The sequence below is a fragment of the Seriola dumerili genome, unplaced genomic scaffold, assembly GCF_002260705.1.
Source record: "Seriola dumerili isolate Sdu_G_001 unplaced genomic scaffold, Sdu_1.0 BDQW01000321.1, whole genome shotgun sequence".
NCBI lineage: Eukaryota > Metazoa > Chordata > Actinopteri > Carangiformes > Carangidae > Seriola > Seriola dumerili.
This window is the reverse complement of record NW_019174576.1, coordinates 3207355-3224109: the sequence shown is the minus strand read 5'-3', so window position 1 is coordinate 3224109 and position 16755 is coordinate 3207355. Positions and strand designations below refer to the sequence as shown.

The 16755-nt window shown below is 39.2% G+C and overlaps 1 protein-coding gene across 1 annotated transcript in view; it reads right to left on the bottom strand.

Moving 5' to 3' along the window:
- Positions 1-16755, bottom strand: part of LOC111231910 — a 95395-nt gene that overhangs the window by 46603 nt on the left and 32037 nt on the right. Inside the window, exons 9-12 of the mRNA XM_022759182.1 lie at positions 15695-15708; positions 15411-15534; positions 4510-4609; positions 1661-1719 (exon numbers count right to left, since the gene is read on the bottom strand). Coding sequence (XP_022614903.1) covers positions 1661-1719; positions 4510-4609; positions 15411-15534; positions 15695-15708 — 297 coding nt within the window. The remainder of the gene's footprint in view (positions 1-1660; positions 1720-4509; positions 4610-15410; positions 15535-15694; positions 15709-16755) is intronic.

The following is a 16755-nucleotide window of genomic DNA, read 5'->3' as shown; positions in this document are numbered from 1 at the left end:
TCAGTGGAAATCAATAAGCAATAATATTACATTATGTGCCAGTTTCAGCAGTAGATAAACTGCAACTTCTCGCTGCCCCCTTCATTTGCATCATGTCATTTGTATACAACGTTGAAGAGAAGTCTTTAAGACTTGTCAGTGACAGTGACACATTTACAAGGTTTGATCCTCTACCCTCTTGTGGGCCTGACTGTCTTTGTATGTTTTATGCAAAATATCTGTGTACAATGCAAAACACCCTTCTTCAAAGACACTTTGGAGACAGTGACCTCCAAAAATACAAAGCATGTCAGGGATGATGATACATTTTTTGTTGTATAGGCCAAGTCAGATGTAGGTGGTTATTTCTACGAAGGAGGGTTTGTTATTCTGACAATGACATTGAAAAATTACAGCAGCAGAAACGCAGGCTTGTAGTCAGTGACAGTGGGTGAGAAAAACATACTATCCCACGCATAGAGCAAACAGTTGCAGTTGTGGCAGTCAGCATGGACAAACTGTTTAGAAAGGAACTGCAGATAGAGTTACAAGATTCAGTGCTTCCGGACCGACACTCCCTCTCGAGTGTGGGCCGACTCTCTGAGGACGATGATGAGGATAGGAAGGCACTGACACAATGACAAATTAATAAACTACTATTCCACTTGGCATCATCTAAAAAGAACCATCGCGTGGATGCTAAGATTCAGAGATGGTCTACTGCTTTTAAGCAAAAGGGGTGAAGAGCTGAAGGCTGCAGCTGCATCATCATGAGATGGTGCCGATGATGGTGCAGATGCAGGGGTATAAAACAAGCTGTTACCACCGGATCTGTGTAGAGACGCTGGGTTTCACAGATAAATACATGAAATAAACATAAATGCCACCGTCATCATGTTTTCCACGTGGTTTTCCATAGTTTGACCTTTGACTGGATCTCTTTTAATTACATCGTATGCACCCTCTTCTGCAATAGTTTACTGGGAAGAATTGGTGCCACCAGCTGTTTATCTCAATGCGCTCAAGTCTTACTGTATAGAACAGCTCTTGCCTACATTTTTGTCTTTTATGAATATTGAAGACATAACTGCCTATTTGTCAACATACTGACACTTTGTTCCTGTCTTTCACTCCTTTTGGGAATGACTGTACAACACTAAACCCTGTCACCCTGATTTTATATTAATACTATCAATACTTTTACATGCATCGGTGCATTATTCACAGCGTGTCCAACAAAAAGCTGGACTATGTGCCTAGGGCAGAGCTGCGGCCTCACCAGCAGCACTTCTGACCTGACCAATAACGACTGACCCAACCAGCAGGTTGGCCTGGCAGGAATGGTGACACACAGCTACATTAATGTCCACACTGAATATTTTCGAATAATTCCCATCTTATGTCTTTTAAAAAAGGATTTGTTTACCAATGGTCTGCTTAATTACACAAACCAAAGAACGTTTTTAATTCAACATTTCACAGAGTATAATACACACTAGGAGCTGACCAGTACAGAGAGAGACAGACGACTAAAAGGGCACCACAGCCTTTCAGTCTTTCACTGCTCCCCACATGTTACAGTCTCTCTCAGCGTACTAATGCTGAAGAATAACAGTCCATTTCTGAATTCAGAACATTTGGTCTACAGGTCCACCAGGATGTAGTGGAGGACTAGATTTACCTGTGTTCTGTTGTGTGAGATCTGTGAGAAAAGCAAAGGCATCACGTTTACAATTCCTCCTGTTGAGACAGAAACAGAGCAGCAGGTAAATCTCACAGGCTGTGTCGTCTTTACCCTTTTTTCTTTACTGCATGGAGACAACACTTTATTAAAAAAAAAGAAAGAAAAAATGTTGTCATCTGCTTCATCCACAGTGGCCAATCCAGTTGGAAATAACAGAGTGCTTGACTACTTTAGAGGTAGCCTAGTATAGCTGGAAAATGAACCGAATGCATTAAATTACAGGCATTATGAATGTCTTACTGGCATAAATGCATTGATATTACAATGTTCAATAACTAAGTTGTCTGAATCCCATGTGACAAACCAAAAATAGCATAAACAGCCATAAATAATCACATCAGAAGTGAAGCGCAACAGGAGAGAAAACATAATGCCCTCATGTAGTTAAAGAAACGCTATTGTTAATTTATTATTACTGAAGTAAATACAACAAATTACTGAACTCCAGTCCACACATTACATATAATGGACAAAGTCAGATACAGAGGCACAAAATATGTTCAGAAAAACCTTGCATCATGGGAAGGTACAGATACTGCATGTATGCTTTAGTTTTTGCAGTCCACTACTTCTGATATTTTGGTGCTTTCTCCTTTTAGCTTTTGCTTTAGAGATGTCAGCCCATATAAGCTGCAGTAAAATCTGTCTCACCCTGCTTTAAGGAACTGCACACCAAACTAAAAGGATTGTATTAGTCTGCGTTTCGGTGGGTAGTCCTGAAGTCCCATCATAGCCAGAATGTTGTTTGAGAGGCTTTTAAATCCTGACCAGAGTACAATTTTGAGGTAAACATAATCCTTTTTTAATCTTAAGAAAATGATTTAAAGTTGTTCTATATACCGTTCCACACAACAAGCAATGACAAACTGCAAAGCAGCTGTCATAGCTGGCAGTTTGCATGTTCAAATGGCCCTCAGAAGTAATGAAAGCTGGAGGAAGTACAGTCAGAGCTGTCGCACAAATGCTAACGAAACAGAGCGATAACCCGTTGTACTGCCACAGCTGATGTGTTGCAGTGACTTCAGGAAGTCAGAGTACTCGCTGGTGGTGTGGTTGGAAAACTTTGAAGTAGAGTTGAACACTGGTTCAGGCTTGAGCTTAACTCATGCTCTTTAACACCCATTTTTTGGGTATTTTCCTACCCTGTGTCACGCCCCCAGCATGGCCCACCTATTTTCCATTTATCTTGTCTAATTTAGACACTGAGACAGAAAATTCATTGTGTTTTTATGCGGATGGAAAGCATAACTTCTAAATTGTAGTGGGAGGGGGGTTACTAGTAATACACATTTTCAATGCAAATACTTTAAAGGGCCTTTTTGTGAATGTTTAACCTCACAAAGGAAAGAGAAAAGAGAAAAGACAGACATGGCATGAGGGTATCTCAAAGAGGTAAAGTTAGGGAGGAAAACCTGTGAGGAAATTGTGTGAAAAATATAGTATGAGATATGGGGAATATTTGGGAATCTCACCACTCGATTTGATTCTGGTCCTGGCCTGCTGAATTGCAATTGGAAAGATAACTGTAACTCAGTTTAGCTAAGAGAATCACTGTCACTGTCGGTTCATCCAACAAAGCAGATTGAAGTGTGTGGGAGTAATCATTTGGAGGCATGTTACAATCTTCTGCCTATATGAGAATAATGACATGAAAGTGTAATTTACTGACCATCACCACTGGACAAATGTCTTTGATGGAAAAAAACATTTCTCTACACATGCTGGACTAAAATGAAAAATAGCTGCGCTGACAGTGGAGAACAGTCTCATTGAGTTTTCTTGATCACCTGATCAGAGTGCACACCAACTGCCGGAGAGGGCTGGACTCTGAGCTCCATTAAGCAAATGTTAGTCTGGGGGTACAAAACAATTAAAAAAAAAAAAAACGTTTCACTTTCATCTTACTAAGATGAATGTTATTAAATCAAGAAGATGAACTAAACATAATTCTGGAGTGTGTGCTCTGTACTCTGTCCTGATGCTGCACTGCGCACACTGTACCTTTTTTGTTCTGTCAACATAATGTTATTAGTTATGTTAAATATAGATTTTTAAAAAATCTGTGAATCAATTCAGAGTCATACAAGAAAAGATCTGCAGTTCTTATGAAAATTAATCTCCCCTCCAGCACCACCACCCAAACCTACTATCAGAGGATGAAAGATGAATGCACAGATTTCCGTCACAGTCATGGTGACGGCCTATTACATCTCATCTCTATTACAAATCAATACTATAGGCAGGTTCAGTTTAGCTTGACACAGAGATACTGTGTACATCTGACACATCTGATCCATGAAAGGTACTGCAGTCTGTTTTTCATATAGATATTCCCTCCCAAACAAACATCAGTGAGATGTAGGGCAACATTTTCAGGATGTTAAGTGAAATCTGAATCAAACAGCTCTGTTTTTGGTTACACTTTAAACAGGTTTTTTTAACTTTGTCTTCAAAGCTTGTGTTTGTGAATTATGTATAAACTTTATAAACCTCTGTTATTTTCTAATTTGTTTTGCATTTGTTGACCACTTTGCTGAAAACTGTCTTACAAGTTAGTTTTCCAAATCTGGCTGGCAGGTCTAATTCCAGGCAGCGGCTGCCTGGCACTCGGGCTAATAAACTGTAGGTGGCGAGAGAGCTGATCATAAGGATGTAAACCGTATCACAGTCATTGCCAAATACACACATTAACATAGATAAAAAGAAAACATCAAATGCAGTGACATAATGCGCACAGCTATCGAGGGGAAAAAAAAGAGAAAATACTGTAAAAAGTTTCTTCTCACCCAGAGCCACTGTGCCCATTAGGAAAGGTTTCCCCATCTGACTGAAGTCGTTGCTGCTCTGAAGGCCGACCTCTGACCCCACTGCAAATGTCACAGCCACCTGAGACACACAAACACACACAGGGCTTCGGTGACAGGTCTCGACAGATTCATTTTGTCAAGGTCAAGATCAAGATGAAGGTAGATCAACATCAAGGTACTTGTCTTGCAGGCAGGTAATTAAACCCTCTGCAGCGACGCAAACAACACAGGGCAGTAAAACCAAAGGAACATTTATTTTATTTATTTAATTTTTGAATCTTTGGGTCTCGTGTTAAATTCACCATTAATGAACCAAGCAGCTGGGGGAATAAAGCTGATTTTTCCATCTAATTTCATATAATGGATTACAATTAGTAATTTTTTACTCCCTAATATCAGTATCAGCATCAGCCCCAAAAATCTAATGTCAGTCGGGCTCTGGTTGTGACTTTTAACATACGATATATACAGTTTTAGTATAGAGATGCTCTGAAAAGTATATTTAAAATCAATAGTTGTATTCATGTATTTGATGTTCAGGTAAAGTAAAGCCCAAAGTCAATACATCTGTCATTTGTCTTTTCTCTTACTCTTTGCAACGAAAGAAAGATTTGATAACTTTTGTTGATATTTTCTTCTATAAGAAAACTGTCAGTACACAGAGTGAAGATCTGTATTGAGAGGGACAAAAACTCACACTGAAACCTTTAGTGAAACCACTCAACAACCGCAGTGAAGTCAAAAACCTATGCAACATTTAGGGAGATACTTAAGTGCGGTCTGTGTGTGAGGCCAAAAAGAGAGTGCCAGAAAACAGAGCAAAGAGTAATCTTTGTGTTTAAAAAAAAAAACGCTCCGTGGTCTGTTTGCTAATGGACAATGAGAGATGTGAACACTCTGGAGATGAAGAAAGCAGCAAACCATTTTACAGCCACAGGTAAGTAATGGAAGTGAAGGATGAAAAGGTAAGAGAGGAGCAAAGAGAGAAGAGGGGAAAGCAGTGAGGACGAGGAATCAAGACACAGAATGCAACAAGAGTAATGAAGGGGAATGAGAGAAAGGGTATGGAGGGGGGGGGGGTGATTGGTTCACACACTACACACACACACACAAACATAAACCTGACTGCATTGTCCTCTTCCAAGTGATCCCCCCCCCCCCCCCCCGAAACCAGACTGCAATATTCCCCTGCTGTCATGGGAGCCAGCAGCATTAAAGGTTCAATGACAACTTTATTATAGGTGAGGGTCCGGAGTCTTAACCAATTATAAAGCTTGAATAAATGTCACGCTAATTATTTCCAGAAAGCCGTGAAATTGTAGTCGATTCTCCGTGAATAATCTACCTTCCAACACAATTCCACAGCTCGGTGCATGAGATTCATTTAAAAGTGTGTATGAGTTTTGTGTGTGTGTGTGTGTTTGTGTGTGTGTGTGTGTGTGTGTGTGTGTGTGTGTGTGTGTGTGTGTATGTAAAACTGTGTTCACCCAAATTTCTATGTGTAGTTGTTGTAATGCCCAAAGCTTCATTCAGGCCTATTTCACAATGACTTAATAGGGCTCTTATCAAGGTGTATCAACTTCATTTGGGCTCCACTGTTATTTTATTTAGCTGCAGGTTTTTGTGTGAAGCAATCAGTCAAGTGTCAGGCTAAAAGGAGCTGCTGGAGCAGCACATTGATTTGGATGAAATTATAGAGAGGAGAGGAGAGGAGAGGAGAGGAGAGGAGAGGAGAGGAGAGGAGAGGAACAGTGAGTGGTCCCATATGGGAGAAGCAGGTGTGACTTTATTCTTTACTTGGCATGTGTAGTTTTTGCTGTTTGCTAGTGGCCAAGAGGGAGATACCACAATATCAGTGGGAGCTATTAGTGGCACCATCCTCAGAAGGTTGCACAGTCACCTAAGTGAACATCCATAAAAATGTGCCGCATGGAGAAAACTGCAGAGCCTGGCACCCAGACTGAAGATGATGGCAAGCTAGCAACAGATGGCCAGGGTCACACTGCCCGATAAACAGTGGCATGTATAATATTTTCTGCTCACAATCCCACAATGCAATGCTCCACATTTCATAGATGCTACACCTGTCAATAATAACACAAAATAATGATGACTGAAGCCTCATTTTACTACACACTAGGGTGAATGTGAGTGATTTCAGACACAGCCCTTGTTTCACTGGCTACTTCCTGACTGACTTTGTTGCACCCTCGCATGGGACAGACACATTATCATTCTGTTCAGTATATGGAGCACTGTGACGTCATGTCCTTCCAGTGTAGTTCTGCTGAGGCTCTCCTCCAGTAAGCCGGAATAAATGAGAATAAGTGGGAGGTTCTGTCTGACATACACAGACATAGCTAAACTGACAGGTAGGGACAATTAAACAGACGCACACACCTCACAAACATGAACCATTTGTTGATGACAACACACTTCGCAAAATTAACTTTCCACAGTGACCATCACTGCTACAAACATGTAGTGGGTGTGTGTCTTGAATGAAAACAAACTGCTGCTGTTTGTCTGAAAACCCATCAGGCTTCTTACATTGGCCTTTGTCTCACCAGAATCAATCCCAATCAATACAGCTACCCTGGGGGGGGGTCTGTCCCCTCTCTCTGTCCCTCCACAGACCTCCTACAAACTCTTATTTAAATCCTGCTCAAAACATCAGTCAACTTCATAAGTTGTTTACAGCCAAAGTTTCACATTGACTTTTTTATAAAGTTGACTTAAAATGGGCTGGATGCAACAATCTAACTGGCTTTCTCAAAGTGTTTTTCACAGTGGAGAAACATCTCCCTGAGGACAGTGTTTAGAAATTGGCATAAATTATGGACGCCTTTATTTAGGATTATGCTCCTGTGAAGGGAGGAAATCAAAGAGACCACAGCATTGATTTTGTTTTGAGAATGTTTAGAAATTCTGGTAAATGCCGTAAAAACCATTTTCATGCATTTTCCACTTTTAATGTGGAAAAAGAAAATACAAAAAAAAAAATTTAATTTTAGGCCTTTGTTATACTTTAATAAGTAAAATACTAAAAGTCACAATTTATCCTTTAGCACTGAGTAATTGAAAATGTAATCACGCTGTTTTACCAATTAGTAAACAGTAGCACTGGTTTGTTAAACAACTCCACCACACTCACATGTCTCACCTCCTCTATTTAACATGTGTAGAAAAAGACTAGACATTGTTGGTTTTTACAACAACAGCAGGCCTCGTGTATGTATATAGGAAGCACCTCAGAGTTTCCATCCTCACCATGAAGCCACAGGGTGAACATAACCTCCAACTCTGAGCAAAACCCAGAGCAAAACCCAGATCATTCCAAACTGAGAACAAAACTACATGTGAGTAAGACAACTGTGGAATTACTGAAGGTGTTTTCTTATTCTTTTGTCAGAAGCTCTCCCCTACACCCTCCTCTGGCTGGGAGACTCTTGAGGGACTGCTACTGGACACTTTCAATTTTGAACATTGGCCTGTTACTGTCCAGCCAGTGCAGTCCGAATGATAGAAGATCTGTGTTGATAAAATGTTAATATGTTCTTTTGAGGAGCCTTAAATTATTACTGTGCTATCAAATCAATGATCTTAAAGAGCCTCAGTGAGTGGTGCAGTGAGAGCTTTGCAGACTTTTGTTGCTCTGGGTTTTGCCTCTCAGGCTATTGACACGCTGCCCCACCGTAATGGTGAAGTTTTTTGGTGGCTGTTTGCAGAATAAAATGAATACCTGCAGACACCCACCGCCAACATAATGACTACCTTTAATACATTACTGAGTAAGTGTAACTGCACATCGTTCTTCTTGCTCTATGAGACAACGATATTACCATATCTAGTCCCTGCAGAAAAATGAGATAGTTGGAAGGAAGAGATCACCATCAATCCTAACCCCGTACCAAGGCTAGTCAAATTTTGCCTCTTTCTAAGACTTATTCCTACTTTTACATGATCAAAATTATTTTTCAGAATAAACAGTATACAACTAAATGATACAACATTCATGCTTACTTGTTTTATTTCAATTTATAGTCACATTTTATTTTTAGTATTACCTAATAAAAACTTCATTAATTATTTGAGGTCGCTGGGTGGTGAGGTTGCTGGGCTCAACATCATGATGACTCTGAGCCATCGGTGATGGCCGGACCCTACTACCTCTGAGAATCCTCTTCCACTATCAAAGTCACATGACACAAGGCATGTTTTTCCAGTCATAAAAAATGGTAATAAAACAATCTTAAAAAACATTTTATGTCTGCGATATTGCCTTTGATGCTTTACAGTAGTTGCTGACTGAAGGTCATACTTTACCCACCCTTTTATTTGCCGTGACATCACTTATTAAACCCCCCGCCCCTCTCTCTCTCTACCCCCCTCTATCTTGGCAGCTCAGGGCCTGGAAACTGCTGTTTTCTTTCAAAGTACACCAAGATAGAAACATTAATATTTCAGCCATAAAGAGAAAAATCACATTTGCTGGGCCATAAATGGCTGGTGCTTGACGATAGTGTGTTTTATTCTGGTGCAGTCGGCCTTGCCTGACCGGCTCTCTCTCATATTGATGCAGAGTAGAGGGAATGGCTCTCAGTGCCGTGCTCCAGAACTGAACCTCTAAATCTTAACACTCCACCCCCCCCTCCGTTCGGGACTTAGCTCTAGGACACATTTCTTTCATATTGTGTGTGTGTGTGTGTGTGTGTGTGTGTGTGTGTGTGTGTGTGTGTGTGTGTGTGTGTGTGTATGTGTGCGCGCATGCGGATACACGTGAGTGAGTTCCTGTGTAAATGTCTCCATCTACAGGACGTAGATGAAACAACAACTTCCCCCAAAGTTGGCGCCTATTTCTCATGGAGGTGGTTTGATGATTACTGGGGCTCAGAAATGACTACAGAATATTCAACACCTCTGTGATACAGCTTTTATTGTGTTTTATTGGTGTGGGTCCTATCAGTGCAATCTAAAATCAATCTGTCCAATTTCTCCATTGTTCTTCAAGGACAGAAGATCCTTCAGGAAGTCATAAAGGTTCCACTGGCTGCCTCCTGCTCTAGAGGAATGAAGTCATTGATCTGATGTTGGTGTGTGGATAGCTGTGCTCCCACAGCCCCAACATCTATCCATTCATCCCCACTAAGGCACTTTAGGACAAGGCGCTGGCCTCAATGTACATCATACGAATATGGACGACGCGTCTGTGTGATCACTATGCAGTGTTAACTGCTCTGTTCCAATATTATCCAGTTAAAAATGCTCATGTTTAAATGTACTCCCTACTGTGGCGATGCTACAGTTATGAACAATGACTGGCTACTGATTGTCTCTGTCTTAAGAACAAAAACACGCACAAAGTTAAAGACTGCCACTTGAGTTGAGGTTATGAATAACAGTGAACATTTGTTTACTTTTCGTAAAATGGGACAGTCAATGCTTCAAGGTCGTGCTTAAATGCAATATTACAGAGCCAAAAAGGTTTATATCAATAAGCTCCAAATGTAATACCACAGTACTGATAATGGGTAGTGACAAATTAGACAACAGATATTAGATGAGATGTATGTATTTCAGGATAAGTCTTGCATGTTGGTCAACCTCAAGGAGTGTCTCCTACACTCAGCAGAGATTCATTCAGAGAGTATTCAAGTGAAAACATCTCCCATATGCAAATGTAAAAGAGCAAATAAGTGAACCAACACTGATGTTTGAAGCCCAAACCCTCTGGTTGTGAAACTACGGCAGTGTGTTCCTGCCACCATTCAAAAAATGCTTAATTTCTTGTTATAATGAGATACTTTTCAAGTTATAACATATTTTTCATGTTATTATGATGTATTTTCTCATTATTACTACACACAAGAAACATTTCTTGCAATAACATTATATTACTGTATCTTGTTATATCACAAAACTGCCTTGTCATTTCACAAAAAAAATGCATGTCATTAAAGGACATACTGACTTATCTCATAAGACACTTCTTTTAGTTTAATGTTATAAGAAAAAGAAAAAAATGTCTTTGGGCTGTATTCATATGGTTCTTTGTGCCTTGCATAGAGAACAATTCATGATCTTTCAGTCATGAATTATAAGGATAAGTCTGCATTTTGAGTGGTTTTGAGATATTGAGCTTTTAAGTTTTACCCTATAGGCACTCTAAATACATAATATCCAAATCCTATCACACTTTTAAGAAGGGTTTTGTAGAACAGGTGCTTTACAGATAGAGCTTTTATTCATGAGAACTAATTTTTCACTTGGAATTATTATTTATTTTAATTATTTAAGGCTCTATCTGCTTGGATAGAGGAAAGTCTCAGTTCATTTTCAGCTTCCAACGGTTGCAGACCATAATGCCTCTGGATGAAGTGGGACAGAACTACAATCAATCAGGGCAATCACACGTGAGGTTAGCGCAGAGTTGGACAAGCTGGTAAATAAAACTTTTATCAGATCCTGTCAGTAATATGGCGAATGCATCTTTCCTACAACAACAAATGCTGTAAGTGCGGTTGCTAGTTCTTCTTTTAGATAAAATATACCGTCAACGGACTCAACACACCTCTCCGCATCAGCAGCAGCCATCTTGGTTGTTAACAAAAATGATTAATTGGCGCTCCTGTGTCAGCCATTGTATCGAACCCAGCCCATTTTAGATAAATGGTTGTGACTGTCCCGACCTGTCTCAGGACAGATGGAAATCTGTGTAAATGCGGGGGGGGGGGCGGCTAGTAGAGTGCCATGCGTCCCAACCCTTAAGCTATCAGTGAACTTACATTATTCACACAAAAGGTTTGGCTCGGAAGACAGTGAATCTATGTGTTGTAAAACTGTGGTTGTTTTTTCTCATTTTTTAATTTTGTGTTTTCTTCTTAATGTGAGCAGCTCTGATGTCGCTCCCAAAAGACCACAAACTACTTAACTATTGTCTTGTGTAACAACCCAAGGTTGACTCTCTCTGCCAGTGGGATACGACTTAATAACACTGACATCCAGCTCTTCCAGCTCTCTGCCAATATGTCAATGACTGAGCTAAACTAACGTGGTATCTAAACTGCAGAAGAACAAAGTTAGAGGGCGAACAAGAAAACAGAGTTCTGTCCTTGGGGACATTTTATGTAATGAAAGAATTGTGACTGACTGCATTCAGCAACAAAAATGGCTATGTCAAAGAGGGGCAAGGCTTGTAGAAAAACAATGGAAAGCTGTGTAAGCATTTTCTCAAGTGATGGAAACATTCCTTTATAAGTTAGGAACTAATGTTTCAGGAAAATGGAGAGAGTTGCAGTAACACAGAACAGTAGAGTTCTCAGACTCAAGACTCGACACATTTAGGTGTTTTACAGTTCCTATAAATGACTGACAGCCATCTTGAAAAGTTATCATGCTTTTAATTATAAAGTGGCACTGCGTATTTCTAAGCCACAATAGGAAAAAGTTATAAAGTAAAAGGCCCCTAGCTCTCATCTACAACACACTGAATCTTTAAATGCAAGTTTTCATAATCACAGGCAGTGGTGGGTCTGATCGTCCAGAATACAGGCTCTGACTCTCTGTAACCCATGGGCAACTGTGAACACCCAGTGGAGAATCACACTCTGCGGTGACCACATTGGAAATACAGCAATGTTGTCCAATGAAGACGGTAGTTATAAATAAGAATAAGAATATTTTTCATTACAGTTTTAGATGATTAAGGATGATTAAAATCCCTTTACATAAGGAAAACTGTCAGCTTTAATTGACAGCTATGTGTTTCTAAACTATTATACTATTATAAATTATACTCTATTTAACTTTGTGTGACCAGTCAATGGTTTCATACAGTGACACAAAGTGTGGCGCTCGTAAGCCTCTGACCTAACTGGCTACAGGGGATGCATGTTAAACAAGCATAGCCACTTCAAAGTAACTTAAGTCACACATTCTGTCCATAAACAACTACGCTGGCTTTGACGTGACCAGTTAAGTTACGCTACTGACATTTGTGGTGAATTAAAACTTTACTAGAGTGTCCGCATCAAATTTGCTAGCACTGCATTACTCTGTCACTTGTTTAAATAGCTTCAGATGACACAAGTGCATGTATGTATGTATGTACGTGGTGGCCGTGTGAGTAAGGCGGTTGCATGTGTATCTGTGTGTTGCCTTTCTGTATGTGTGTATGGTGAAATCAGCTTAATTTGGATGTTTTGTGTTGATATTTTTCTTTTGTACTGATTTCACTTGGTTGGGGGTAGTGTGACTATCATGACATCAAATATATACGGGTGGCAGCACTGTCAAGGGTAAATATATCTATCAGTGTGGAGGTAAAGAAATGTTAAAAGGTGGATTCTCAAATGTTCAAGGTGTTGGTCAACATCTAACACAGAGTTAGTTTTTTTGTTTCCACTTGCCAGCAGCAGGTGTAGCAGCTAGCTGTACAATTCTTAGAGGCAGTGTAACCTTGTGGGATGTGATGGCGTTGAATGTACTCTGACACAAGCCTAAAGACTTCCTTCAAGAGCTCCCGCTGATCTGCTGACACTCCCCGATGTTAGCATGCCCTGACCTGGAAAAGCCCAAAACCATCACACACACAGCGGGAGCTCAATAAGCACCACAACATCTGCATGAGGTGACAAGTGTACAATGCCACTTCCATTCATTTCGCCAGTGTACACATACACAGCAGTTGTGGCATGACATGAAATCCATCAAAAATGGCACAGGGAAATACACGTTAGGGAGTGAACAAAGACAAAGTCGAAAAGTCTATAAAGTGTGAAGGTGACAGAAGACTTTGGAACACTTTTCTTATTATTTTTTTTAACCAAACAGAAGAAGGGAGAGTAGAAGACTCCACAATTAATCATATGAAGTCCAGGCCGTAATTTCTGTGCGGTAAATACTGGACAGTCACGCATTTTTTTGTTCTATAGGCTCTGCGCTTCAGCAGATTCAATTTGAAATATAATAATAGATACTACATTAAAGTGCCAAGTCTCTTTAATTTGAGTAAGTTTACATCAATATAGAAAGAACTGTGTAGGACTTCAGTAGAAGAGAAGAAGTGATAGAAATAGAAGCAAAACTAGATGGTTGCTTTCCACTGCTGGAGCCAACTCTTAGTGAGCAAAGGAATGAAGTTTGCTGCTGAGCTCACAAAGTTTCTTCTTGACTGGTAAGTAAACAGCTGTTAATGCAAATGTTGGCTATGTGTGGAAATAGCTGCTTTAAGTTCCCCCTCTGCACTAGTAAGGAGTAATTATAATGCTACAGTTAGGGGGTAGACTTTCACCGTTTAATATTTTTCTTTCCCTTAGGAAAGTCACACAATCTTTGAAATAAAAGATGTTATAAAGCTCAACTGAATGTTTTTAATTACTGTTGTGTTATATTAGTCAGCATTTCGATTATAATATCCAGTGTGTTTTAACTCACTCTAAATACTGTGGTGGAGTAATAGACAAAACTGATACAAAAGCAAAGTACACAAAAAAGGAATTGGACGAGTCAAACTTGTTTTATGGAGGGGAGAGAGGAAATGAAAGAAAAAAAATGTGATATTGAGAATTTTATTGTTTTCTCAGAAGTCTAGAACCTGCAATAAAAGTTTAATCTCTGCTGTATCTCTCTCGCTCTCCTCTTCTCTTTCCATGTTTTTATTCTCCTTTCCCTCTACTTTGCTGCTTTGTAGTTGTGGTGTGTATTGATGTACTCTTTGGCATAAAGAGGAAAGCGGATGATAATACCCAAGTATTTTATTCCCTTGTATCAGATGGGTGCTAGAACCATTCATAGATCACATTCCATTTATCTTCATACAAATCTCCAAGGAAGAGACTGAAATATATACAACAGGGACATATGGTAATACATCATCTACCTAATAGTTTTAATAGTTCTCATAATGGGGTGTTAGTTCAATAATAGGAAAGAGACAAGCTGTTAAAGCAAGAACATGCCTCTGATATATTCCTCTTTAATTATAAAAGGGTGGCAATAAATCTCTATTTGCTCTGACTCTCATGGGATCAGCTGAATATAGGATTTGTACACATTTGATAAAATGAGCACCGCACAGCTGCAGTCAACTCAAGATGTGGAAAGTTTAATTAATAATGGTGAAATGCATCATTTGTCTAATATGCCAGTTCAGTATTTAACCAGGAAAACACCAACTTCACCAGACAGACCATTTACTGCATGTCATTCCCATACTCTCTCTCTCTCTCTCAATTACCTGTATGTGTCTACTGAGTCTATAAAAACAAATGCATAAAATGACCAAAAGAATTTCAATTAGAATGATAAACTTGAGTTAGCATCTTGTGGTTGCATATTTCCACCAACCAGTCAAGCTGCCGGTGATATGGTCACACTCTTGCCTTGACTTATGGTGCTGAATCATGGCCAGAAGGATGATGTCAAACCTTTGACTGTTTGTATATAAAATGTCATCACTTCATTATTTTATCCTATTAGACATGTGTATGAAAATGTGTCATAATTAGTGTATGCATGCTTGAGTTATGGCCCAAAAGGGGTTTTGTGAGGTCACAATAACACTGACCCTTGAACATCAAATTCTAATCAGTTCATCCTCAAGTCTAAGTGGACTTCATATCAGATGTATTGAAATTCCCTCTGGGCGTTCCTGATTATATATATATATATATAGATATATATATATATCTATATATATATATTGCATTCACAAGAACGGGACGGACAGATAGACAAACGGACAACATGAAAACATAATGCCTCCGGCCACAAAAGACATAAAAACCTTGCTGTTTTCCTTCTGAAAAATATTTGATTCATCATTGGGGATTCAGAACAATTACACAGGCAAATACAAAAAAAAAGAATAATGTGATTACCGTGACAATGAGCAGGATTCCTTTCAGTAGGGTGAGCAGGGAAGTGATTGGCTGGATGACTGTGTGGGCTAGCAAGATAGCTAGAGTGAGAATCCAGGTGAAGGCCGGGATCACATAGATGTGACTGTGGAGAAAACACGGACAGAATAAACACACAGATAGTCAGTTTGAATGCTTTGATTTATTCATGCAAACAGAACAACTGAACAAAGTCTGCTCTGTCATGATACACAAGGAAACGCAAGGCAAGTTTATTTACAGTTTATTGCACCATTCAAACACACGGCAAATCAAAGGGCTTTACAGAGGCATGGAAATACATTAAAAATACAGCATTAAGATGACATTAAAATAGCATTTAAAAACAATAAAAACAAATTTGAATAAATAAAAATATTCAAATAAGTAAAAAATTTAATACTCAGAAAGGCATGCTTTACAACTTTTATTTAAAGAAAGTATCTAAGCAAATCAAAGGTTTGGAGCACACAAACTGGATTGACATTTAATTTAAATTTGTTTGAACGACAGCATATGTCTTTATGCATTTATATTTTGAAATGATTTTTCAATGTGAGTGGCAAAGGCAGTGGCTATTTCATATTCTAAGCTATTACAGCAGAATTCCAAGAGGCCTAACGTCATGAATCAAGGCTCTGAGTGCAAAGTGTGGCATATACAGAAGTGCACTCAGGGTCCATATAAAATAGTGTAGAATTGCAGCACATTACTAGTCTGCAGGCAGTCCATGTGTGGATGTGTATTTGCTTTTGCATGCACATGAAAGTGCCTACCCCACATGGACACCAAAATATTACTGCTGCAGTGGTGATACATTTGTCAGACATTCATACATGATGTCACTAATAAAAAACTTTGTCCTGTCCAACACAAATAATGTCAGCAAACAAAAAACGACTCCCTTCCTAAAACACAGCTTGAGGTTCTTATAATCAGTCATCCAAGAAGAACTCATCAGGAATTAGAGACATTTAACAAGAACAAATAGTCCTTAAATCATCAATATAATGACAAATAAACACATTAAATGGACTTAATCTTCAGTCTCAAGATAGTCACGGAGCAAACAAAGTCTTTTCTCTTCAGGACCAGTAAACCTGCCTGTTTTCATAGCTAATGGTAATGTACCTGACATAATTGTGGACACAGATATATTTGATTTTTAGCTAAAATTTCTGCTTCACATAAGTTATGTGGTTTTCATCAAAACAATATCTTTGTTTTGCATCTGACGTTTGGATGTTGCCATCCCATATCCTCACTAATGGCCAAAACTGGTGTAAGCTTATGAACCCCCAAAACAATCTAATTGCTCTGTAATGGA